At 38.4% G+C, this 27,603-nt stretch overlaps 1 protein-coding gene across 3 annotated transcripts in view; it reads right to left on the bottom strand.

Annotated features, from left to right (window-relative positions):
- Positions 1-27,603, bottom strand: part of FAM135B (family with sequence similarity 135 member B) — a 257,473-nt gene that overhangs the window by 83,355 nt on the left and 146,515 nt on the right. For all 3 annotated transcript variants that reach the window (XM_077781909.1, XM_021546046.2, XM_021546047.2), the window contains exon 3: positions 26,731-26,810. In XM_077781909.1, the coding sequence (XP_077638035.1) occupies positions 26,731-26,810 (80 nt within the window). The remainder of the gene's footprint in view (positions 1-26,730; positions 26,811-27,603) is intronic.

Raw genomic sequence — 27,603 nt, 5'->3', positions numbered from 1 at the left:
AAAAAACATTGGAGTTTATTCTTTGGTTTATTTTAAAGTTACTATCACACTAAGAATAACTTTTAATAATGTTAGATTTCTCCATATAACAAGGACTGTGAGACCTAAATGAAACAGGAAAAATTTGTTTCTCCAACAGAAATGCATGAAAACCTCCTGCACGGCAAATTATATCCTATACAACTTTTCTTTTAAACCTGTAGGTCTTGGCTACAGAATGCTGAGAATTTCAGGGGAAAACAACACATTTATACCCCTCTGTACAGTTTTTGTTTAGTACATTTTAACTTCTGAGTTTAACAAAGGAAGAGCAAAGACAGGATTTACCTGAACTCTGTCCTCTATTCTGCAGCCAATAAAAGTATTAATTAATACTTTTTCAAAGTGAGGAAGGAGGAATTGTGACAGTTTAGTCCTTACATGCTGCTGCTGAAAACATTACATTGCTTCCTATCCCCAATGCAAGGCAGAGAACAAAGAAAGTAATTTTTTTATCATTACTATAAATATAAAATTACAACTCCAGGCCTTTGAGAAGGACAACCAGTTTCTCTAGAATTAGCTCTCTGCAGTTTCATGGGTACTGTGTCACAGGTCTAAAATAAATAAGGAATGCTTAAACAGTCAGGAAAAATCCATATGGAAAACAGATCTAACTTTAGGTCTAGCCTCTTTTAATGTCTCTATGTACTTGAAATTAGATAATTACTCAAATGCTGGCAACTTCTTGAATCTCTCTTGCTATCTGGGAAAAGCAGTATTATTATGCTGCTATTCAGATAAATGGAAAAGCAGGATTCTGCCAAGCTTTGTTTTAATGAAAGAGATGCTCTCCAGTAATGTAGGACAATCAAGATACTGCAGCTGTAAAAAGAGCTTTACTGTAAATATTTCTTTATAAATACCAGTGCACACTTAAACCTTTGTATTTCAGCCTAATTCATGGCCATGAGAAGCATGTCATATTGTGTTTCCACACAAGAAATTTTAAAGGCAGATGGTTCATTCTCCCAGGTCACTCGTGCACAGACAGAGGGAGGGCACTGCAAGGCACTCACTTGAGAATGAGCTGTGAACGTTTTGAAACTTTCCTACCCACAAACCTTATGCTGCTGCCCACGCAGCCATGTGGTGTCAGCAGTTCATGTGATCTGCCTCTGTGGAAAGCTGGCTGTGGGTAAATCCCAGCAGAAGGCATTTGAACCCAGCCACACGACCTCACCCTGGAGCCACTTGGAAGCAATTGCAGAGTCAGTTCAACAGGGGTGAACAGGGAGGGTGGCAATGAACAGGTGGAGAGAGTACCATAAAATGTGGGAACTCTGGCTGATGAGAATTTCAGACTTTCTCTCCTGTCAGGCACTGACACCCAAGAGAACACTTCATTTGACCTGAGGCCAGGGAGAAGCTTCCAAAACTGAGTGAGAACTGGGTGTGTAGTTTGAATAGAAGTGTAATATCACATGGTAGAAAGGTTTTAGAAATAGTCATATATAGAGAGCTAAGATGGAGGTTTTAGGGCTGTGGCTGGTCCTTCTTCTTCACTTTCTTCTTCATGAGTTTGGTAGTATTTTGTATTTGGTGGTATTTTGTAATCGGACAGTCTGCATTTGGACAGACGGGTGATTAGTTATTGGGTTAAAAGTAAAAGATAATTAGGTGTCATTTCTTAATTGGATAGTTTATCCTTAAAAGACATTGTAGCGAGAGATACATGGCCATTTTGTATCTAGTTAGAGCAAAGTATGTAGAACTCACAGCTTGTGAGACTGCAACATAGATAAGAACTAATAAACATCTGAGTCTGAACAAGAAATACCATCTAGCAATTTAATCCTGACCTTGGCAGGAAAGAATCAAAAAACCCATTAATAAAATAATCACAGAATCACACGATGGTTTGGGTTAGAAGAGATTTTAAAGATCCTCTAGCTCCAATCCCCTGCTATGGGAAGGAGCAGCTTCCACTAGACCAGGCTGCTCCAAGCCCCATCCACCTTGGACTTGAACATCTCCAGGGATGGGACATCCCCAGCTTCTCTGCGCAGCCTGTGCCAGGGCCTCACCCCCTTCACAGGAAAGAAATTTTTCTTCCTAACATCTAATCTAAATCTATCCTCTTTTAGATTAAAACTGTTGTTCTTATCCTATTCTTATTTGTGTAAAAAGTCTCTCTCTCTTTTTTTAAGTGCTGGAAGGCTGCAATGAGGCCTCCCCAAAGCATTTAAAATCTCAGTCTGGACTAGCTGAAATCCACCTGTAATCTGAGTGATCTCTGCAACTCACAGCATCCTGGTTGGTACTGCCATAAACACAACCCAAACCTCTCTCTTGGATGAGTATCTCCCTCACCCATCCATACATTTGCTGTCCTGTTCCTTGGCCTTTACCATCTGAAATTCCCACTAACGTCACAAGTAGAGCTGGTTCTTGCTCAGAACCCGTACCAAAAAAAAAAAAACAGTTCCTAAGTTTCCTTGACAGCTCAAATCTTCTATTATTGTCAGACTTCTTAAATACTTGCAGGCCACTCTATTTTGGTATCTTTAGAGAAAATTAAGACATGTAAGTATTCCTCACATGAAGAGCAGGCCATTTTTCCAGAACCGAAGCAAGCACTGTGCTGAAAAATGTAAGCAAAGGAGATCAGAAAACCTTTTGCAAATATCCCTGTTTATCTAACTTTCTTTTTTTCCTTTACCATCTGTTGGAGCCATATGCCTTCTTAAATAAGAGCTATTTATAGGTCTTCACCAATACTAATTAAATAGTGGTAACTCTTGCAAATTTCAACTTGAATTTTAATTTCTCCTTGATAAAAAAAAATTCCAAACCAGTTCTGAAAGGGTTTCTCTGGTTTTCTGGACTTAGGTGCACAGCAGTTAGACGTGTCACACTCATGTCCATGTTAACACATGAGAGAAATTAATAAAAAGCTGTGGAAGTAGTAAGAGCTAAAGTACAGCTCCTACCAAGCACATTAGGTGGGGTGACTTTGGGACAGAAAATGTCTGTGTCTGATAAATACCCACTGACACATTCTGGAGCAGAGCTCTTGGTGATTTGAGTTTTCCTTCACCACCCCTGTGCTGCTGTAGTGAGTGAAAGGAAAGAAACAACTTTGTCGCAAAATCAGTGCTTTTAGCATTGAAGAACTGGAGCAAAGATAGATCCAATACTAAAATTAAATTCTGGAAGAGGGATTCCAGCCTATTTAGAGAACAATATATCGCCTAATGAGCTCAAAAAAGACAAGACTTCACTTTCATGTCCAATGAGCATTTGTATAAATGTCCATTTGAATAAATGTCAATTTGTACCATTCAGGCAAATGTTTTATAACAGTCTCCAGTATCAACATTATTCTGCTTTGCTGTGTAATGTGAAAAGACAAAAAAAAAAAAAGACTGAAGGATAAAAAGTAATCCAGTCCTAAATATGGCAAATGAACAGTTGAAGTGCCTTTTGAAAACCCCAAATACTAAATAGCTCTTTCAGCATCACAAGACTCTGGCAATTTCACAGTGTTGTACTGACCTTTGAGGAAGTTTAGAACTATTCTAGCAGAATTAAGTCTAATAAAAGCAAAGAAAATAAAGGAGAAATTAAAATAATATGGTTTAAATTTATGCTACCCATGAGGTAGAGAATTATTTCCCATTATAACCACCAAGACCTCCCCATATCAATGAGGGATGCACAAAGAAGAAAGAAATAACTTCCAGAATTTCATTTCAACTAGTCTTTTCCTCTGGTTACCAATGGGAAGATTCTCTTCCACTTTTCTCATCACTGTTCACATAATGCTTTGGCAGCTGGGAAACCCCAAATGTTTAGAGGTCCACAAATGTAAGAGTTGCAGTACATATATAAAAGTGTGACTACCTCTATTTTACAGACAAGCATAGATATTGCATTAATCCATTGGTTATTCCCTTAGAGTGTTACAGCATATCTGGCACTAGATATGCTCGTCAACACAACAGCTATAGATTCAAAAAGAAAGGTCCTGAGTTAAAATCCCAGACCTTAAGTCAAACTGGAAAATAAAAACTTCCCTGATGTATCTGTAACACTTTGAAGTCCTCCATCAATGGTATAGATTGGGAACTAAATGCTTCCTAATGTACTATTTTAATGTCTCCTGTGTTCAAGAAGGTGATGGATGGAAATTGTACATTTACCAGACTTTTACCTTGAGCACTTTGGCCAGTTGCACTTTACCCAGAGGGTAAATTACTTTGAATTCAATATGTAAAACATTTTGTGACAGTCTAATAAAAAATATGAGAAGAAATATAATTTTTCAGATGTAGGATGTAGTTCCTAATATTCTACTCTAAAATAAAAATCCTGAGGATTCAGAAGGATTTCAGACTTACACTGGAAGAAACCACCAACTCTGGATCACAAAAGTAAATATAAAAAAAAGGCTTCAAGGTAGGTCCTACAGATTTTTATCTCTGTGTACAATACCAGCAATCAGGTATTTCACATCTTTCTATGATTAATCTTGAGAGGAATTAGAGATAAGAAGAAACCTGATACAAGACAGAGATACAAGAAACCTGATATCTCAGCTGTAGCTGCTGCTGCTGCGGCAGCTGAGGGTCTTTCATTCTCCAGCCTGCGAGTTCAATGTACAATGTGATGTCCAGGGTGGGTTTGTCACACCCACATCTGCAAAGGGATGCCTCTACATTAAATTTTTCATCCACATTCCACTGGACCTGTACAGATCCCTTGCTCTGACTGATCCTACTGCTCAGATGGTCTCTGATATTTATATATAATAGGAGAAAAAGTAGAAATGCATCCAGTCCTTACTTGTCCATAAAAAGGTGGAAGAACTCTACAAGACCCCAGGTCAAGACAATGTGCTTTAAATGAGATGTTCCTCTCCTGACCCAAGTTCTTTCCATAAATTACAATAACATACTTGCTCTGGAGACATTTCACATGTACAGTGCTTGTTTCTCAAGGCAAAGAAATTACAAAACAGCCTCCAGAAAGGAAGTGAACAGGATGGCAGAGTCAGACCACAGGTGAGTTGTGTCAAGGCCTCATGTTTTCAACATAAGTGTCATCAAAACCCTTGAAGCAGACAGGTGTCACTTAGATAGTCAAGCAGAACTCTACAGTTTTATCTGCTTTCTAAAGAGGCTAAAGGAATAAAAAATTCTTCTAAATATCAACCCACATGGAGACAAAAATAAATTTTGTTTCATTTTGGTGGGAAACAATTTCTGTTAAAAATAAAGCCAATATCATTATGAAGTAGATTCTAAGTAAAGTATATTGCTAATTTGCCACAGGAACTGTTTCCATAAGCCATAAACTTAATTGAAACCCAAAATGTTCTTATGTTTGTTTTGTACCCTTTAAATACGGCTTTGAGCAGATATTTTTAAACTTTCCATCCAGCTGAGACATGAGATTGCTCCTTTCCTAGGTCAGCCAACTCTTGCCTGATTAGTGATTTAATTGCTGTCTACACAGCTCAGCACAAAAATACAATAGATTTTTTTTTCCCTATTTATTTGCTTCCCCAATTAAACTCCATCAAGATCTGCTACTGCAGCTTTTTTTGTTGTTGTTTTTGGGGGTTTTTGGTTGTGGCTTTTTGGGTTTGGTTTTTTTGGGTTTTTTTTTTTGGTCGGGTTTTGGTGGGGTTTCTTTGTTTTGTTTTTTGGTTTTGTATTTGTTTTTGTTTTTACTTTTTTTATGCACCTCATCTCAATTGAAATCGTCAAGCTTCATCTGTATCACACAGATATAAATCAGTGAGACCAATCCTTCTTTGTCAAGGCATGTCAGGCAGGAGCCATTTGGATTTCTCTCAGGGTTCACTAAAGTGAACTTTTCTCCCTTCCCATGATGTGCCAAAGGTATCATTAGCTGTTCTCTTTCCTTGGATTGTTTCCTTGTAAGACCATTCATTGTCTTCAGTCTGAGTTAAGGGTTACTCAAGAAAAGGATCAGTTATTTCTTTCTGAGCAATCTGGGGTTTATTTGGCATAAACTTTGCACACATATCACAGTTCTGCATCTGCTGTTAAATGGAGTAAACACCATAAGATAAAGTGCCTTGCATCTAACCCCACCCGCTTTTCACAACAAAACCCATCTAAGACTTTGAAATTGAAATGGGCCAAATCCTCTTGATCCAGAAAACCTCATATAACCTCGCCTGCACTCAAAAATGTAAATACCTTTACCTCCCTGCCAAAAAAGTTCTTACAGCCACTATAGGCAGTAATCTTGCACAAAATTATGGTCAACTGCTCAAGGTAATCCTGAAAATCAACAGCAAAGCTGGCAAGGAACTCATAGAATGGTTTGGGTTGGAAGGAATCTCAAAGCACTGAGATCTCCAGAGAGATCTGGATCCCTGTGGTGTCTTGAGAGACATGAGGCAAATCATGAGGCAACACTGTGCCTCAGTTTCCCACCAAGTTTGCTTTGTCTTTCATATAACCAATTTGCACTTGGAGAGTTGAATTTTTCTTCAATATTTACCACACTGCTTTCAGCTGCTGTATCTACCTTGACTGAGAAATATTGCTGAGCCTGGGATCTAAGTCCTTTATGGCTCCCACACGGGATAAATTGTGCCAATATTTCCTTAGATATTATTGCCTAGTGACAATCATACTTTTCTTTGTCTAAATTTATCCATCAACATTCCCAATAATTTTGAAACTAATGACTCCAAGCGCAGTCCATGGAGACAAGTTTAAGCTGACAATATTCAGGATGTGATTTGCAAGGTTTGAATTGAAGTCCATTTCCTGGAGACATTACAACTTCTTACAAAGTTCACAGAAGACAATAGGAGAGACTGTGTTGCAGCTGCTTACAGCTCCCTGCCTAACTTTTAAACTCTTTCCCAAAGAATGATATTATGAATATTATATATTCAAGTGACTTAACTTTGGAAAAAAGTATAATCACCGCTGTTATAGCTAAATTAAGAGAATTGTATGATAGGAAAGTCTGAGAGAAATACTGGAGATTCCATCTAGAAAATATCCACAGAATCCCAGGATCACAGAATTGTTGAGGTTAGAAGGGACCTCTGGAGATGATCAAGTCCACTCCCCTGCCAAGGCAGGTTGCACAGGAACTCATCCAGGTGGGTTTTACACATCTCCAGAGAGACCTCTCTGGGCAGACTGTTCCAGTGCTCTGCCACCTTCCATGTAAAGAAGTTCTTCTTCAGGGTGAAATGGAACTTCCTGTGCTTTAGTTTATGGCCTTTGCTCCTCATCCTGTCACTGGGCATCACACAAGAGTCCAGAACCACCCTTGTGGCACCCACCTTGGAGATATTTGTTTGTATTGAGTCTTCTCCACACTAAACAGCCCCAGCTCCTGCAGGAGAGATGCTCCAGACCCCTCACCATCTATGTGGCCTCTGCTGGACCCTCTCCAGCAGCCCTTCATCTTTCTAGAACTGAGGAGACCAGAAATGGGCAAAATAGTCCAGATGTGGCCTCACCAGGGCTGAGTAGAGGGGCAGGATCACCTCCCTTGACCTGCTGGCCACACTTCTCCTGATGCACCCCAGGATGCCTTTGGCACCCCTGGCTGCAAGGACACACTGCCATTATTGCAATAATTAGGAAATTACCTCTATAAAGTAGGGTAAGAAGACTCAAAGCCAGCAAAAACAATGTCTCTTCTGCTTTCAATACTTCTACAAATGCCTAGAGCCAAGATGTTGTTTTCCATTACCCAGGGAATAGTGATTTAGGTTACGCTTGTTCTACAGATATTAAGATGCTGAAAAGAATTACAGTGCCTTTTGAATGAAGCACTTTTCTACATGCCAGTGTCCATGCAAGGTCAGCTGTCCTTGAAAATGAGAGTTATGGGAAATCATGTAAGAGTCCATGGATATGAATCACTGGGAAAAGACTAAGAGTTAGCTTGTACGTATTCAAAATTAATAAAGGAAATTAAAAGGCCTGAGGAGAAAATTTCATTCAGAAAAAAAAAAAAAAAAAAAAAAAAAGGACAAACTTTATGCAGACAGATTTAGATTTTCCATCCCATTGACTCTTGACTCTACCTATTTGTGAGCCAGCCCTGTAGCAAAAATCAGAGCTGGAAGGTGATAGTGGGAGCTATTGTGAAACCCTTAACAAAATAAACTTCAAATATGAGACATGCAGAGTCAGACAAGATGATTACAGCAATGTTTTGAGAGGATTTTGTGCCTCTCCTTAATTTATTTTTAAAAAAATACAGGGTTGAGGACAACATAAAGCCATGGGCCAAATTCTAACCCTGTTCTAGTGACCTCAGCACTGAACTTGACAGTAGACACTCCTGTTCCAGCTTGGCCAGATCCTTGGTCTGGGGTTCTGAGTAAATTGCAAGTGACTGGATTAAAATCCTGGCCCCATGTTCCTAAAGCTGGATCATTAACATACACAGAATCACCCCATACTGTTCTATACCTAAACCTGGGCATAGTATCCCAGTTCTCTGAAGCCTTATCCAGCCAGCAGACCTTCCTGAAGGAAGAGATGCATTTCAGAAACTCAGGAGTTTTGGAAAAATCACCAGTTAAGTAAATTAAAAAAAAAAAAAAAAAAGACTAAATTTTTTTCTTTGAAAACCATCATTTCTCTGGTTTTTCTTAGTTGCAGCTGAAGTTCTGCATAAGATAAAGGCAAGAAGGTTCTTTCCAAAATTGAATCCTACAGATGCTGTGTCTAAAACAGCCAGAATTACAGCTGAACAGCTGAATGAATCTTAATTTCTACAACCAGATGAATAATTTAAAGCACACTAACATCAACACCTGGTAAATGTTTCTTTAATCTTGTTGCAGTTTTCTTAATTTCTACATTTCTCTGGCTGAAATTACTCAAATTCAACTGCTTTTCTTTCACACTTTTAATATGGACTTTGATATCTTTTTGAGAAAATACTCTTGTCAGGCAAGAACTGCAAGTGCACCAGTTTCAAGAAGATTTATGTATTAATGTAAAGCTGGGTCAGCACCTCTGAAGAGAACTCTTGCTGGAATGGCAACTCTTTCTTCATTGCAGCTGTGCCTTTCCTGTTTGAGAACACTCTTGAGTCATTTGCCATTGGGACACTTCTGGGAACTCTCTCAAAATACACCAAAAAGGGATGGTTTCCCACTCAAGCCTGCAGAGCTGAAAAAACAAGAACTGCCTACAAGAATAGCTGTGTTTCTTTCCTGCTATATTTTCTAAGACTTTTGTAAGGCTGAATGCTTTCTAACTGAGAATGGCTTTTCCCTTCATGCTGTTCCCTTTCAGCAGCAGTGGCTGCTGAAGCAAGGGCAGCAAGGGCTACCTTGCACTCAGATTGTTTCAAAGCTTGCAACAAGGATCTGATGGAAAAGAGGAGACATTTTGATCAACCCATTCAGCCACAGCTGTTACTTATCCTTAATCTTTTCACTTAACTCCAGTTAATGAACCTTTAAATCAAGAATGCTTCTCAAGTCCCTTTGGCCTCTGCTGAATTACACTGGCAAGGATGGGGGTGATCTCAAAATCAGTGCCTTAAATGTGAGGTTTGGGTCAGTGGAGAATAAAGTATGCTATGACTAATCCCCATAGAGGCACTGCTTTTTCCTGAACTTTTTTGGCAAAACCAGATTTGAGAACTTCTCATTTGTACAAAATCACTACCAACACACTATTTTCCCCTGTCTCTCGTGTTGGAGGAGCCATTTGAATCAAGAAGTGTAAGTGAATGCAATCAAACTCCTGTGCAGGAATGGGCTGGCTTCCTCATGGGTCTACACTCCCCCTTTTCCCCAGGCTGCTAATGGACCTAAAACCTTGAAGAACAAGGAAAGGGCTTTATCCTTTTTACCAATGAGTAAATTCTACATCACAACTCAGACTGCAAAGCATTTATTTAATCTATGGTTATCACCCTATAAGAAAACAAAGTACCTCTTCCCACACTTCCCCAAACGTGTATTCAGCATCTTCTTTTGCTGTGTAAGTCATCAAGATTTTGTTTGCAGTCACCAGGCAAGTGACCTCACAGAAACAGGCAAACACTCAATTCCATTCAATTCACTGGAGTTTTCATTAACTGGCTGGCTAACAGGGATGTATCTCCTCAGACACCCCCACAACCTTCAACTAAACACTAACGCAGGGAGCCCTCCCTCTCCTAAAGATGCTTGTGACTAATGAGTCTCAGATTCCTTGCATAAGCCAATTTCCCATTCCACATAGCAATTATGTAAATGAAGGTGAAGTTCCTGATAACTTCCATTGGTTCCACTTGGCTCACAATTAAAAAGAAAAACATTGAAAACCTTTTGCTTCATTCTGGGAAAAGAACTGCTTACCCAGACAAAGAAAAAAATTAAAAAGAAAAATTTTAAATGGGCTTTCCTCTTTATTCGAAAAGGACAGCAATAAGTGGATGAAACACCATTTCTAGATGATATTCAAAGAGTTTCCTTCATTGTGTGCAGTCATTCACTCTCCTGTTGCAGCTAACAGCTGCCAAAACCATGCACTGTCAATGTAAACAGTGATCAACATTCTACGTTAAATCTCTTTGACATAGCATGAAAGCCTCCAATTTTTTGCATGGCTTAGAGGCAATCCATCACATGAACATTTTTATGGCCTTTGCCACATCCTTACAGTGTAGATTTTCTACCTTTATCCCTCACAATGCTAATTGTAGTTACTGTTCATGTCTCTTTTCCAGGTGGGAAACTGAGGCAGGGCTTGACTGGTACCTGTTTCCTCAGGAGTATTCAATTAAAGTCAATGTAAATTAGGCCTTTGGGGGATATGGAAGACCTGCAGCTAAGTGCCTAACATTGGAGAGGAAGCCTGTTGGACGGTAGGAAATAGAAATCACATTTCATAGTTCAGCAACAGTATGAACTCCTTTTTTCTCCTCTTCCCTTCCTAGTATTTTAGAAACTCCTATCACTAGAAATCAAAATAAAAAAAATTCTGAAGTTTACTTAAGTCTCATTAAAACCTAAAACTCAATTCTATAACAAAAAAAAAAAAAAAAATTTAAAACCCCCTAGCCTTCCGATTGTAACGCACAAAAGAGAAATTCATTATAGAAGTCTAAACCTCATTGTTTGCTTCCTGTGTGTAACACTGGTAGAGGGCCACACAGCCTTTCCTTGGATCCTCTCAGAGATGCTTTGTAGTGTCTTCCAGCCTAAGCCTTGAGCCTTTGAACTCTGGTGAGTGCAATTTCAATAAAATCTCATTATGTCTAGTAACACAGAAATCCTTACTGTACGACAGATTTTTCATCTCCCGCAAATATAATAGTACTTTATTAGTGTCTGAGTGGAGTTATTACACTACTTTCCACTGCCTAAGACAGAGGGAATTAACCCTTGATATTTTTGGGAAGGTCACATGGGGAAAACTCAAATCCTGACTTCCACATACTTCTTAGAGACTATTGATGACGCTCCCCAGATCCACATCATACCAGCACCGCCCTTTGGTTGCACCCACTAGCCTTGATCAAAATTTTTAGGATGGGATCTTTCTCATTTTAGTCACAGGAAGGGTAAGCAACAAATTTTTTTGTTACATTTTTTGTTTTGTTTGTGTGTTTGTGTTTGGTTTTGTTTTGGCCTTTTGTGGTTTTTTTTTTTGTTTTTTTTTTTTGTTTTTTTTTTTTTTGTTTTTGGTTGGTTTTGTTTTGTTTTTGGACTTTTGTAATATCAGTGGCAAGAAATAGCAGCAATCTCTGTAACCTAAAATTCATCCTTCAGACCTGTGGAATGAAGTCCTTCCAGGGTTACTTAGGAGGGAAACTTGCACACAACCTTAGGCTACTCAATCTGACTCCAAGACTACCCAAGTCTGTAATTATTGCTAAGATCGTGTGAGAAACTCCCATTCCTCCTCCTAAGATTGGGAATCCCATACCAAGACCAACAGACAAAGAAATTATTCAAATGTATCAGGAGTATGGTAGAAAATGTGCCTACATATGCAAAACTCAAACCTAAAGCCAAGTGATTTTCACCTTCATAAATGACTTCCACGTGAAGTGTGAGATGACAGATAACAGATGGGCTGATATAAATAGACAAAACCAGGAAATTACTGGATGATGTTAGTCTCCATGACTGGAAGTACTCTCAGCACAACCTGGATGAACTTGCTGAGACCTTCACCAAAGCCCCATTACTGCTGGAAAATCTTACACCACTCAGGGGAAGAGAGGAGGCCCAGGGAGACCTCACTAGTAGTTTCCATCATTTTCCTGGATAAAACTTGACCTCTGGTTATACAATTTTCCATCTCCTGAGAAGGCTTGCAGAGAAAACCTCATTATTGGTGGCCAACACCTGTTCTGGGCTTTGTGTGGGTTTTTCTGGAGTGAAAATTATGGGAAATAAACTTGGCATGATACCAATAATTACACAAGTCTGAATAGTGCCAGTCCTCCTAAGATAACAGCCTGCAAACTTCTCTTAGAGCAAATTACAGGATGCAATGTGCTGACAAAGAAACATTTAGCACAAGTGCAGGCTCTCAGGAAGTAAGTTAGCTCAGGAAAGGTGTTTATTAGGTCACTTTAATATTATTTATTAGAATAAATCAGGATAGAGCTAAGCTAAAGATTTTCAATATATTTTTTTTGTGCTTGGCAGTACAGACAAATGCTCCTGTTTACCTCACAAGAACTTGTCCTCAAAGTCGAGTTAACTCACAGTAACAAGAGATGCTGAGATGTGCAGGAGGAAAGTGTTAGACAGAAGTGGCAAGACCTCATAGCTGTTAATGAAAAAATACTAAATATCATAAATCAATGTATCTGAGCTGTTTAAAATTAAATAGCTTTTCCTCCCACATTTTAATTGGTTTGCCTTGTTGCTTCTGAAGACATAAATATGCATCATCCTTTATACAGGGCAGGCGTTAAGGTTAAATTTCCCAGCAAACTGAAGAGCATTGCCCAGTAAACACAAAGTTGTCATCTGACAGCAGTCCAAAGGTGGAAAATGTATTAAAGAGGAAAATTTCCACTAAAGTAGTATCTGGCTGCACATGTTGTGCTGCTCAGGTACCATGCAGAAGGGCTGCAACTAAGCTGGTGGGAAAAGGGATTTTTGCTGTTTGAGTTTTAAAACTCCTTTCTTCTCAGCAGCCCTTGACTGCACACTCATCTCTGTTTCATGTTCACAAGTTGTGCAACCAAACTTTGGTGGTCTTGGAGCAAGTGAGACGGTGCAGCCTCCTCCCAGGGGGTGTCAGGCTGAGCTCCAAGGGAGCTCTGCATTCATCTGTGCTCAGCATGGGACTCATCTCCTGTGCCTGCCCCCAGAGGTGCCACCACTCACCAGACTCTCAGAGGAGTCTCCCACGTTGCAGTGCAGGAGAATGGCAATACTTTTAGTGGACAGGTAAAAGAAGTAGTTTTATATTTTGAAAAAATCCTAGGCTCCTCCCTTCCCTCCCTCACTGTGTCACCCACACTGGAGGGCTGAGGGCCAACACCTTCCACCACACAGTCCCTTACATCTTGCCAGGAAGGACTGCAGTCCTGGTGAAACTCCAGAGCCTCTGGCTGTATTCAGACTGTCAAAAGCAGAAGTTTGTTCACTGCTGAAGGTCTTCCAAATACATGCTAATAAATTCTGACGCTAACGTCTACCAGTGCAGGGAAAAATATGTTCACAAGCAGAATTATTCTCCTCATTCGGATGTGCTATGATGAAGTTGCAGCATACTTCCATTTAGGACATCAGCCACATTTAAAAACCTCCCACCTAGAAGAAAGTCAGTGGTTTTAATTACATTAGCAGACTCTCAGATTACTGTTATCACTGAGACTCATTACACAGTGTGTAGTAGAAATAGTAGGTCAAACATTTCCTTCTTTAGATCTGCTGTTTTATTTCCTAAAATGTAAACTAACCATTAAAAGTTTCAAAACCATTAATAATTTTCTACTCTCCTGCACTGTCATATATCCCAAAAAATAAAAGCTCTTTACATTAAGTAATTAAGATTCACAATACCCTTATGATAATTAACCCCATTACACATATGGGGAAACTAAAACAGAGAGAAGCTGATTGCTCAGAATCAGAGCAGAAGAAAAGAGCTCAGCAATCATAGGAATTAAAGACTAGTAAATCCTCCTGTGTCCTCAACTCCTCCAGCTATCACATTCCATACAGACACACAGCTTGGTGCTAGATAGACTCAGGGATTTTATTTCTCTTAAATTCTTTCCTGGGTTTCTACTTCTGATATTTGCTGGCTTGAGTGATGGCATTGGATGTGGGATGCTGGGCATATACACTGGGTACTACCCACAGTCTCCTTTTTTTTTTGTGTGTTCTTTAGCCAAATGAAGTGCCTGTAATGCAGAGATCTTCTCTACACTATGCTTTCAGTTGAGTTTCTTTTGTAACAGCAAGAAATGCTGAAATAATTTTCGGGGACCTAAATATGAGTAATAATTTCATGACTGTTTCTTCTAACACTATGAGAAAGACTTATGCCTGTTCTTAAGGGATAATGTATTTATCTCCTGATGATTTTTTCTAATTAACTTTGTTTGCTTGATTTTTGTTTGAATATTAGCCTTTGATACTAACAGCTGATACCTTTTAGGTAATGTGCAATATTATTCCTTTAAGCTGAAAAATCAGAAGATAGAGTACCATGCTTCAGTTACACATTTTTCTTGTCATGCTATACTTTCTAAATTATCCACAGCATTATAAAACACTCTTGTAAAATAGATCTCTCAAAGTTATAGCCTGCAATACTAGACTAAAAAAAAAATATAGCTCAGAGTTTGCTGGAGACTGATTTTATCACTTTCTACTCTGACACAGAGAGCTGGAGTGATTCGACTACTCCACTGATCTCCCCACTTTACGTGCAGCCCCTGGAGGAACACTTAAATGGACACTGTGTAATTTCAGGGAGTTTTATGATCTTACCAGCGGAGAGGGTTGTGGTAGCAAATTTTATTATTCATTATGACTTTCCACACAGATATGGAAGGGGAAGAATAAGTTTCACATCATCTGCAGTAGACCCTGCACTTTTACCACCTGTCTGTAAAGGCCAAGTATGTAATTCTGAACTTCCTTAGTTCCTGTTTCCTAGTGCATCATTTTATGCTACCAGCTACACAATTTAAAATCAAGGTGAGACCATGGGTTTTCCTAAAATTCTTCCCCAATCTATCAAACAGGATAAGCTATTTAAGCAACATCTTATCTAATAAATAAGCAGGACCTACTTAAGCCAACAGGATTCTTTGTAAGATTTAAGTTATAAATCTTCATTTTACTGCACATGACTTTACATCAGTAACTGGGGAAAGTACCTGCTTCTGACAGTTTAGGTCATATTCAAAAATATTAGGTAACTTATAGGGTGGAGAAAGTTGTTTTCTCGTGGCATAAGAAAGCAGACCAAAATTTACATTATCATAGATATAGAAAGGAAGAAATCAAAAAACTAAATGTGGTTTGGTCCCCTAAAACCTTGCCCCTCTTTGAGCCATTTGGCTTGTCATTGTGCTTCAAGTGTATCCCAAAATTTCTGCAAGTGCACTGACAATGGAAATTGTAAATCGTTCTATTCCTCAGGATGTTGCACAAATCTGATGTCTTCCTCAAATGAGCCCTCTAACTTCTTGCCCAGTTTGTTGTAGTCCCACTGTCTTCCCAAAGGTTCCCTCAATCTTTGTGTTAGTGAGAGAGCAAGATCAGGTCTTGAGGCAGCAAGAGGCTCAAGGCTCTCATTCCAACCAGATTTGCTCTCTGTGAAAATGGATCCCAGGCAATGAAGTCTAAAGCAAAACCAGGGTTTTGCCCTTGGGACAAATGGTCCTATGCCAGGGCTGACCAGTGCATCTAAGCACAGTTTTATACCATCACACACACCCCATCAATTCAATTTAAACATCACATTTAAATGTAAGCACTTGAAGGGCAATCTCAATCCAGCAAAAGTGCTTATGCCTAAATGGACCAATTTGTTTACACACTTCTACACATACTTAATGGGTATATAAGGCAGTTGTAAACAGAAAATTGAAATTGCTGCATTCAAATCCATATTTTTTGTTCAGTCTGATCAGGGCAATTCATATGTAAAATCATAGACTCAGGATGGTTTGAGTATCTTCAAAGATACCTTTGAAGTTTACCTAATTCCAACCTCACTGCTGGGAGCAAGGACATCTTTCACTAGTTTATCTGGCTAAAAGCCCTCTCTAACTAATAGTTTCTGAATTTTTTAGCAATGAGAAAAAGGAAAAATAGATGAATACAAATGAAAACTTCATGAGTGGACATAATATGTCTCTGATTACAGCTGCTAGAATGGCAGCAAGTGTTACAGTTGTTTTCACTATAAAGATATTCACAGAGAGCAGGACAATACTTTCTCTGAAGTGGAAATGGGAAAGAAAAACTGAAACAATGAGAAACCTAACCCAAAACCAATAACCCCAAATCACCTGCTTCTTTTAAAAATTAATATTGAATATACTTCTACAAAAATATGTCACAATTCACATACTGAAGCTGTGCTCCGCACACAGAGCTCTGGATAAAGTTCTATGGCTTAAGTTTAGAGCATTTCAGACTAGCTATAAAAATGTCCCTTTCTGGAGACAACAGAATTCCTGTATAAAGCATCTATAACACTTCTCTCTTGTTGTGACATCATTGCCTTGCCTGAGACATAGCTTTTCTTCAGATGGAATATTTTGAGGCAGCTTCTAGAGAGTGTATGTCTCTAGCTATTTGGATTCCTTTTGCTTATCTTACATGTTTGGGAGGTTATTAAATTATATAAATATTTGCATCTCTGAAGCAGTGCCATCATTTTACAGATAAGACACAGTTTTTCCTGCTGTGAATGCTCCCTGGTTTAACATCTAGACTGCAGGAATTTTCCAGAGCTCTCCCTGACAGTGATGTCAATGGGAAATTAAACCAAGTAGCATTCCTTGGCTACAATAGTAAATTAAGCAAATCTTTCTAAAAGGTCCACATATACATCGAAAGCCACAGAAAATTCTGTAAGTTTTCACATTTATGGTCACATGGTGTTGAGCTTCAGAGGTACTGACCACAAAGTAATGTCCTAGAGGTCTGTTAATAGCACAGAATGCTTTGCTATATCTCAAATTAAATTCCTGGTTTGTCCAAATTCAAACTCAGGATATTTGTTTTGTTCATTTATGAAGTTTATGGTGAAAATATAGTCATAGTTGTAGTCTTACAAAATATAAATAAGCAAACTACTACACCACTTCCACAACTTCATTTTCAATTAATAAATTACAGTGCTACAATGGACAAAAAACATTAATACATTTTTTCCATATTACAATTGACTTTTTTAATATTCTTGCCAGAAACAATTTCTAAGAAACATATATGACAATTGTTCTCACTTTGGAGTCTTCTCCTTGCTCTTGGTTTCACCCTGAAAAAATCTTCAAGAACGTTATTTAAGATCCTGAATCAAGGTGCCATCTTTGATTATTTGCTGAGAAAGACAAGAGCACCATCTTCTTTCTATGTTGAATATGTCACTTTTCCTACCTTTTATTATTGCCTAATTTGCATAGATACATGAAGGCACAAACTGCAATCACAGCCTTTTTGTGACAAGTCTTTTACAAGCACAATGAAAATGTCTCTCTCTGCAAAAGTTCCTGCAACTCCTTTTATAGTAAACGGGCAGAAATAGGTGTGATTCAACTCATCTTAAAATAGGTATGTTAAATTACTCCCTCAAATTACCTGTTTCTCTTCTCTGGCTAAAAAGGGAGACTGGTTGATTAGCTGAGGTAGAGACACCCACAGCACAGATTTCAGCACTTAGATAAGATTATTTTTACCCTTAGCCACAGATTTCCAAGGCTTCTTCCATCTCGCAGCCATAGCTCAGGTTACAGATTATTTATTGCCTGCCCTTCGAATACAGCCTAACATGCCATTACAGGACAACTGTTCTCTGCTGGTATAGAAAGCTTGGTGAAGTAAGATTTGCTAGAAAGTTAATTTATAAATCATGCAAGACACCCTCCCCAGGGAAGAACCATTATTACCTCTAGCTGGTAAGAGTATATATAGATATGTCATAATGAATGAATATTGACTTCTTACTTAACAATTGTTATTTAAACTGACATCCAGCTGTCATCTATAGATCTCAGGATACTTAAAACCTAATTTTTAAGATGTTCTGCATCTCATAGCCACTAGGCAATCCTGACTACCTGTATTCTTAAGGAACCATCACTCCCTGCAATGTCTGTAATCTGTGATGTTTTCCCAAGCAGAACACTGGGACATAATTCACCATCCATATGGGTTTTTTGTTTAATAAAGTCTTAAAAATACTTGTAGTCCTCATACAAAAACACAGTTTCTCCTTCCTGAAAGAGTAACAATTTAATTGCTACTAGACTCCAAAGTCTTTCATTTCAGATGATGCTGGCACTTTATATTTACCACCTTGGTTATGTAGCAGATTCTTTACTGCAGAATTACCTGCTAAATATGAAAGTAAGACTTGAAGAGGCATTGATAAATGAGAATGTAATCATGCTAAATTATTTTGTTGCTGCAGAACCCCTCTAACAACTGGCTCCAGACACGCTGCATGCTCCTTCATATAATCCTTCACTCTCCTCTGTATTTTGATCCATAAAAGGTCATCCCTTAATTGGTGATTCACAGCCTTCAACAAAGATGCCTGTCCCTTTCTTGTAGGAGTTTAAAATATGTAAAAAGCAGCTTTTAGAAAAACAGAAAGATGACAGCAGAAAAGAGCTTATGACACCAAGCTGAACAGGAATGTTGGTCTGATGGAGGGTAGGAAGGCTCCACACAGGGAACTGTTCAGGCTGGATCCATCAATTGTGTGAAGTAGTGAGGTGGGAGTTCCTCTTTTCTCCCAGGTAACAGATGATAGCACAAAAGGAATGGCTTCCAGTTGAGTCAGGGGATGTTCAGATTGGATATTAGAAGAAATTTATTCACAAAAAGGGTTGTCAAGCACTGGAGGAGGCTGCCCAGGGAAGTGGTTGAGCCATCATCCCTGGAGGTATTTAAAGGATGTCTGGATGTAGCTCTGGGGGACATGATTTAGTGGTGGACTTGGGTCATCTCGGGGGTCTTCTCCAAACTAAATTGTTCTGTGAAAACACTCAGTTGTGCTGTTTACCTATTTATTATCTAACATTAATCCAGCACAGGACCATCTTCTGCAGAATTTTCTAGTGTTTTCTAGACCTCTGTTCATTGTGTCATAGTCCCTCTGATATTTCCTTCCTCATGGAATTCTAAGCTTATTAGAGCTGCCAGTTACACATGATACTGCTCTGAATTCACACTGATTTCAAGTGATGCAGGGCAAACTTTCAGTTTTAGCTGTCCTATCTCTAGAAAGACAATATACCTGCTCTTCAATTTAAGCACTAAATCTGCTGCACCAACATTCCAGGCACTTGAAGCTCAAAGGAATTTACAGCTCCATGAACCGCGAGGACAAACCCTGGTTTTGGCTCTGATGACAGACTTCAAGGAGCTTTGTTAATAAAACAGAGTTGTCTCCTGCATAGAATTCTGGGTACATTTTGTGGGGTTTTCTCCTCCTGTGACATAGATACAAATTGTATATGTTGGTTTGTAACAGTTGATTGTCAAGATTTTCATAAGTTGTTGCAAGTTGTCAATTTTTGTCACCTTTTTGGCACTCAGTGAACAGGAAATATCAGACCTTATTGCAGACTTTAAGCTGTGATTTGTTATTTAGTTTGTCATTTTGACATCCCCATTTCAAGTACCTTTCTATTGAAACTTTAGTATTCCAGACTGAACAAAAAATAAATAAAAAACAAACTGATACTGACAAGTAATAACTTCTGAAAATTTAAGCTCTGAAATCAACAAACCAGGGTTGAAAATGCTACATTTGTCCTCATTTACTGAGTTGCAAATATAGTTTTAAGGAAGTTTGAAAACTCAATTGCTGAATGTTGAAAATACACATTCTTTGGCAGAGGAACACTGATGCAGACCCTCCAGGGCTAAAATAAGCCTTCTTGTAAAGTGCAAAGACAACATTTTTCAGGCATGAACTCATTCAATGTATAATCATTTTCATATTTAAATGTTCGAAGATACTAGTTTTAATTTTGAAATATTATGTTTAGCATATTTATATTTAGAATAAATGGATTTGTTATATTTTTAATGGAGACACCATAATTTTAAAATTGCTTAATCAAAAAGTTCAGGATGTTTTCTCCCTCAGTGTGACTTTTCATTATAGCTGCACATTTCTGAGAGGAATCCTTTATCTTAACCTTGCCTTTTGATATTTTGAATTAGCTTCATGGAAAGAATTATATAAAGCTACCTCTCTACCCATGCATAGATTCAGTGATGATAAAAAGCAAAATGTCCTATTAATTTCCTTTTATGAAGGATCCTAACATAAATACAGTCTCTTATCACTGATTTGTTCTATAAACCAAGGTTCATTTCTCAGACATGCTGAAATTTGAGATGGTGGAATAACTGACCTGCTTAGGATCAGCAGAAAATTTTCTTTCTTAAATTCTTAATGCTTTTTTAAAAACAAACATAATCTATTTTTTGTAGTAGTGTTTATTTTTGTTTCTAAACTCATTGCTAGTTCCTTAAGAGCCTTGTTTAGTGAGAGAATTTATATCTGAAAAGAATTCTGTTCTTCAGAAACTTGTGTGAGTAAATACTAATTCCCTGTGTTTATATACCTATATAGCAGCCACTCCATATATTTATTCCAAATATTAATTCAGGTGGCAAAAATCTCTGAGTAAAGTATGGGACATTACAATAGCACATAATTTTTCATCAATGCAGAGAAGAAGATAACTGTTGTCTGGGTGCAATTTGCTCACTGAACTGGTGTGACTTGCCAATGTTTAGAGCAGTGCTGGATTTTAGAGGAACCTCAGGACTCATATTTACATAATAGTAAAGGTAGGAAGAATCACTGTGTGGGGAAATTAAAGGCATGTAAATCAACCTGGAAGAGAAGAGAGGTTCCTGAAGGCCAGCTTGCACTGGAGTGGTAGGTCTGAAAGAGCTGCATGGCCAGTTTAGGTGAAGTTCACTCTTGGCCCCAAGCACCAGAAATATTGTGTTGGCTCTCCACATATGAACAGCTGGATTCTGTCCCAGCCAGGCCTTCCCTGATGTTGAAGTTTTGTGTTTCAGACTCACTGTCCAGGGAAAGAGACTTGTGGCTGTGCTGGTGCTTGCAGACCTTTCCTGGTTTGGTTTCTCCACTGACCAGGTCTCAATTTTGGGTTGGGAATCAGTTTGGCATCTCCAGCACTGTGGGACCTACTCCATTTGCATCTGAGTGATCTGACCCAGCTTCTAGAGGGGGGAATTGATGGTTTCCAGCTTAGCTGAAGGTCTGAAATGGAAATTCTTGTAGCCACAAATACTTTTCAGCTTCTATTCTTTGAGGCATTTATGAAAGGCCTTGACTGGAAGATGACTGAGACAAGCACACAGAAATATCATGTCAGTCAGAAAGATCTTCTGCTTGCTCCTTTTAATTATTTTTTCTCTGTTTCTTTCTCCTTTTCTCTTGAAATATCATGCAATTACTTCTCTTTAGATTGTGAATTAACAAGTCTTAAAATGTCTGATCATAGAATCATAGAATAATTTGGGTTGGAAGGAGCCTTAAAGATCATCTCAATCCAGCTCCCCTGCCATGGTCAAGGACAGCTTCCATTAGATCACGGGCCCCATCCAATCTGCTCTTGAATGCTTCCAGGGACGGGCTCATCTCTTATGGCCTCACAGCTGAAGACAACTCATCCCCAAAACACCTTCTTTCATAGTGAAGTGCCCTCTGGATATTCCTTGTATTTATCAAGTATGCTTTATTTTATATAGAAAATCCCTATTTATTTTCAGATTGCTTTCAATAAGCTTTGAAAATAAACCCATTTGTTTGCTAAAGCATAATTTTCTACCCCTTTTCTTCATACTTCATAAAGAGTAACCTTATCTTCACTTAATGGAGGAAGAAATTACCTTTCAAAAAGTTATTGAAACTAATGACTGCAATTTCATACTGCTCCACAAGTCATGGTGCTGTTTCTCCTTGCTCTAATGAGCAACTAACTGCAACTGTTTGTTTTGACTGCATTAAGAAGCCATTTACAAGAAAAGGTTTCTCTTTAATAATCAAAGCAGAATTCCTTCACTGGGAATTGCTCTGAGATAGTCAAACATTAATGAAGAGATTAAGATCACTGCTTGTTTATTAAAAACAGGCACAAACAGTTAATTATGGAGCATATCAGAAATGCAAATAACCCTTCAAATGATGTCTTAGGTGAAAGGTAGCCACAGACATAATTTAATTAAATAATTTAATTTATAGGGAAAGGAATTCAGTGTGGATTATAATGAACTTGTATAGCTCAGACAGAGGTTACAGAAATGTTCTTTGTTTTAGGGGACATGGGTTAGTGGTGGAGTTTAATGTGTTGGGGTAATGGTGGGACACAAGAGATCTTTTCTAACCTGAATGATTCTATGATTCCACTATTTTCTGATGCTCCTGCATTTTTTTTTTTCTTTGCATACCACAGTTGAAATTATGATTCTTCTTGTCACCTAAAGTCAGGCATTCCATTTTATGAAAAAGCATAAAATTGTGGGTACACAATTTTACATCACCAATAAAAAGAGTCAATGTGTAATGGCAGTCACAGCTGCTTTTTCTTGAATTGTCTGGAAGAAATATTGTATCTTATCTCCACGCCTTTTATGAGAAAAAATGAAGAAAGAACCTCATTCCTTGGCTGTCCTTGGCTTTCTGCACTTTCAAACAATAACCCAATTTAACTGACTAAAAATTAGATGGAAGACTTCTACAGTCTAATAAAGATTGGCATAGCCAGTGACAATTTTTCTTAAATACTTTGTATTACTTGTAATTACATTTTCAGGTCAAGTTTTCAAAAATATTTGGAGCACTGAGAATTGGTAATGTGGTATTTCTGGGTAGAAAAAAAAGGAGATCAGGACACAAATCAATGTTCTCAGCAATTTCTTTAGTTATATGCCATGTAAAATAATTTTTTTTTCTTAATGTTCACCCAGGAAAACAATTTTCCTGGCCTGTAAGTTAAACAAGTAGGCAAGCTGGTAGCAAATGACTATTGTTGGTTGCAGTACATGGGAGTGAGGCATAGTGGGTTGAAAAACTTACAAAAAAAGCCAATTGCAGCTTTCACTATTAAAGGATAATTCTGTTTCAAAATGGTAATGCATTCAAGTGGTGTGTAGACTACTGCAAAACACTGCAGAAGAGATGGAAATTTATATTCTTTCTGAGATTGGGTTTATCAGGCAAGTTCAATGTTGTAATTCACCCTCCAAATCTCTGTTGGCAATAATGCTGCCAAGATTTATCCCACGCATACCATGTTCTTTAACTTGCCTGCTTCTGCACTGCTCTGGTCTCCATTTCCCCCTCTTTCATACAGTGCAGAACACCATGATAAAACAGCTAACACTAACTGTTTCTGAGAATTGCTCTTTCTCCCAGTGTTTGGAGGAATTAACTAAAAAAGATGGTTTAAATACATGCTTTTAAGATAAGATCCTGCAGTTTTTCAGCTTGTGCCTGTAGCCTGGAAATCCATGAGACTGTATGTTCACTACTTCGATGAATCCTTGCCCCAAAATTTACACAGTAGCTGAAAATCTTATGGTAGACACTTAGTGGGTCATAAGACAACTTAGCCAAGGAGCTAATTATACAAATTATAACTGTGAGATGGCATCTTCACCTTCCCTGCTCCTTTAGCTGCTCGTGCTTGGGTCCCACAGGCTCAGCCCACTGTCAGCTGCAGGCAGACACCATCACCAATCCACTCAGAAAGGCATTTCCAGAGTTTAAATTCAGGCTATGTCTGCATTAACTCAGCCCTGTAGGAGGAGTGCTGAGGGCAATGGAGTTTGTGCTGTTATGAGCTGTACATGAATGAGCAAAGCATAATTTCCTCACAAGCCCAAAGCAGTCTTCAGTCATGGTATCTATTAAAAGACAGGAAGCTGAATTCTGTGGAAGTATAAAATATGTATGACAGCAGCTTGTGCACAACAAGCCTTGTTCCCTCTCTCCTTTTCATTGCTCAAAAATGAGAAGCACAATCTGGAACATAAGTCCTGTGAGGAGCAGATGAGGGGGCTGGAGTGGTTTGGTCTGGAGAAGACTCAGGGGAGACCTTATTGTTCTCTACAACAACCTGAAAGGAAGTGGGGGTCAGTCTCTTCTGCCAGACAACTTGTGATAAGACAGAGGGAAATTACCTCAAGCTGAGTCAGGGAAGTTTCAGGTTGAATATAAGGAAAAAATTCTTCCCTGAAAGAGTGGGTAAGCATTGGAACAAGCTCCCTGGGGAAGTGGTGGAGTCACCATCCCTGGAAGAGCTCAGAAAACAAGCAGAAGTGTCACTCCACTGTCTGGCTTAGTGGGAAAGGCGGTATTCGGCCCAAAGGTTGGACTTGATCTTGGAGGTAATTTCCAGATTTTATGATTACATGATTCTGTGAAAAGTCCCCAGGCACCAGTCTTGTCTTTAGGGGAACACACCTTGCCAAAAATGCTTGGGAGTTTGAATGCAATGTGCTTGTTTTTGTGACTATATTTATGTTCACAGCATATTCCTGTTCATGCACCCTGACTCAATAGAAGCTGCTGGTCAGTACTGAGGACGTGAGTGACCACACCCCAGGGGCTCCTAGGCTGCAGCACAGCTCTGTGATTTGACTGACCAAACTCACAGCTCACTCTCTTCCTAAATTTTACACAGGATATGGATAAACTGTGGACCATGTGGTAGGTCACCAAGGCTTCCTGCACAACCTGTCAGTCCTGTGCCATGGAATTTTTTCTGCTCACATTTGGTTGGTCACTACCAAGGGACTGCCTAGCACAGACTTCAGCTTTCCCTCTGCTGAATTATTGCAAACTACAGGAGTTTTTGCCTCTGTTGCTGAAGACATCTAGTGGGAAGCAAACATTGCTAATGCTGTCAGTTCCCAACGTTTTATTGTAAATCCTGTACGTTTAATAAAAATAAAAAGCCGCATGCATCGGAAGAAAAATGCTGCCTCCTATTTATTTTGTATACTTACATATTTTATATATTTTATTACTGCATAAATTCACAGATTTTACTTTATGAATTTGCATAATCATTTCCAAAATATATTCTCAGTTTTCACAAATCCTACGAACCTGATAAGGGAAAGATTAAAAATACCTCCTTTAAACTGAACTCATGAATTCCACTTATTTTATAGTCATTCTTGCCAGTGAGGTAGTTTATTCACTATTTTATATCACCCTTATTTTGTTGTAATGCTATCTTAATAGGAGTGTCTTCTTGAAACATGCACAGTGATTTAATTAGCCCTATTCCAGCTAGGCACATACTGAGAGAGATCAGTAGCATTAAAAAACCCACATTATGGCCTGTGTACCTTTAAGTTCAGTCCCATTAAATAATGCTTTCTTGTAGATCTATGAAATCAATGAGGAAGCATTTGCAAAGATAGCCAAGGAGAAACTGTTTAAAGTCTTAGTGGCTTAAATATCCCTTGTCTTGATGTTAGCCCTATAAAGCTATTAGAGCCCAGTCTGGATTGCATTAGCACCATGAAAGTCAACTGCTAATCCTGCAACTGCAATGCCAGCCTTGCCTCTCCCCTGCCCGTGCGTGTACGTGAATTGTTTCTAGAAGTGGTGAAAAAATCTTCAATATTTTGTTGATGGTGAAGATGTATCAGGGAGAAGAAAATACTACTTTGTAAAAAAAAAATAAATATAAAACATAGTTTATTCTGAACAGGAGTAGTTTGGATTTTTTGTTGTTTGTTATTGAGTGGTTTTTTGCCCCAAGGAAGTAAAATTCTAGCTGTCTTCACAGGAGGTTATTTCATTAGTATAAGACTACTCATGCCAGAAACTGCTGTAATTTGAGGATATTTCTAGAAATAGAAGGAAGTACAGGGGATTCTGGATATGCCAAGGGAAAATTAGAGTGGAATATGTTGTAAAATAATACTGTTTCTTCCTTGAGGATTTTTCACAACAAGAGGTTTTTCCAAACCTAGACTAAATTATTTATATATTCATTGACTTTCTTTATTTCTTTATTCAGCTTTTGAGTTTGAGAGGGTTTTTTTTATGATTGTCTCAGATTTTGGTATAATTATTTGTGTTTTATAAAACTTGTCTAATAATTTTGCATTTTAATGGAACCAGACTTCCAGATTGAAGAATACTTTTTAAATTTATTTAAATACTTAAATACTTATTTAAATACTTAAATACTTATTTTATTTATTAAAAAAAAAAGAGAACCTTAAAGACATAAAGGAATATTAAACTGGAAAATTGTCAGCAAGGAACCACATAGAAGAGACATGCTTTCAGATCAGATTGTGAGAATTTCCTCTGCTTTTCTGACAGACACAAGCCCAATACTGGACACAAACCCTTACCCAGAAAGAGGTGAGCAACTACTGATCATTAGGGAAAAGCAGGTTTTGATCTCAATCCAGGCTCACCTGTTCTCCACACAGTCTCCTCCACCCTACCCCACCTGCAGTGATGTCACATTCCTCTGGGACCTGCTTACCTGTCTGTCCTGCAATCGTAGCAAACAGCCTGTGGGGAATCCTGGATGGGATCTTCAGTCCAGCTCTTATCTGATAATACCTGGAGAGAAAGGATGAAAAATTACACATTGCTAGAAAAGTGACCTCTTGATCCAACCTGAAATTCTGTGAGAGCACATCCTGGGCATCTGTGCCCAAAAGTGCTCAAGAGAACAGGCATGTTCAGGAGCTTTTCTTCTGCTTTTTAGCATTAATTAAAGTGGGTTTAATCTGGCCCTTTCTATTTTACATCAGGCAGAGTGGACACAATGGTTTGATGTGTGAATAATGAAGAAAGGTTGTGAAAAGTACTTGTCCTCCTGTAGGAAAAGGACACTTAGAGAAACATCTATGAAAAAATGCCCTGATATCAGAAAAGGAGTGACAAAAATTAATACTAAACAAAAAAAAAAAAAAAAACACAAAAAAAAAAAAAACAACCACAAACAAACCCACAAACAACAAAAAAAGTTGGTGGAAAGACAACAAAAGTCATAATCTCACATCTGGGAACATTACTGCATATATTATGCATAACAGTTATCACTCTGCTGTTCCTGATGAGTCTACCTTATCAAGAAAATGTTAGCATTAATCATTTGCTCAGAGAAGGTGTGGAGTCTCCCACACTGAGATATTCCAGAACTGTCTGGACACAATCCTGTGCCATGTGCTCTGGGAGGTTGGATCAGATGGTCCACTGTGCTCCCTGCCATTCTGTGATTCTGTTAATTGTATTCTGGTTGTTTTCTATCCCATAGGGCATCCCTGTGTTAGGTGCAGGAAGACAGAAAAAGAAAACATCAGCAATTTCACTGGTTTATGTTATACACAGAACCATAGAATCTCCTGCA

Source organism: Lonchura striata, chromosome 1 (genome assembly GCF_046129695.1).
Source record: "Lonchura striata isolate bLonStr1 chromosome 1, bLonStr1.mat, whole genome shotgun sequence".
Lineage (NCBI taxonomy): Eukaryota > Metazoa > Chordata > Aves > Passeriformes > Estrildidae > Lonchura > Lonchura striata.
Note: the sequence above shows the minus strand (reverse complement) of the source record. Positions and strands in the feature narration are given on the sequence as shown.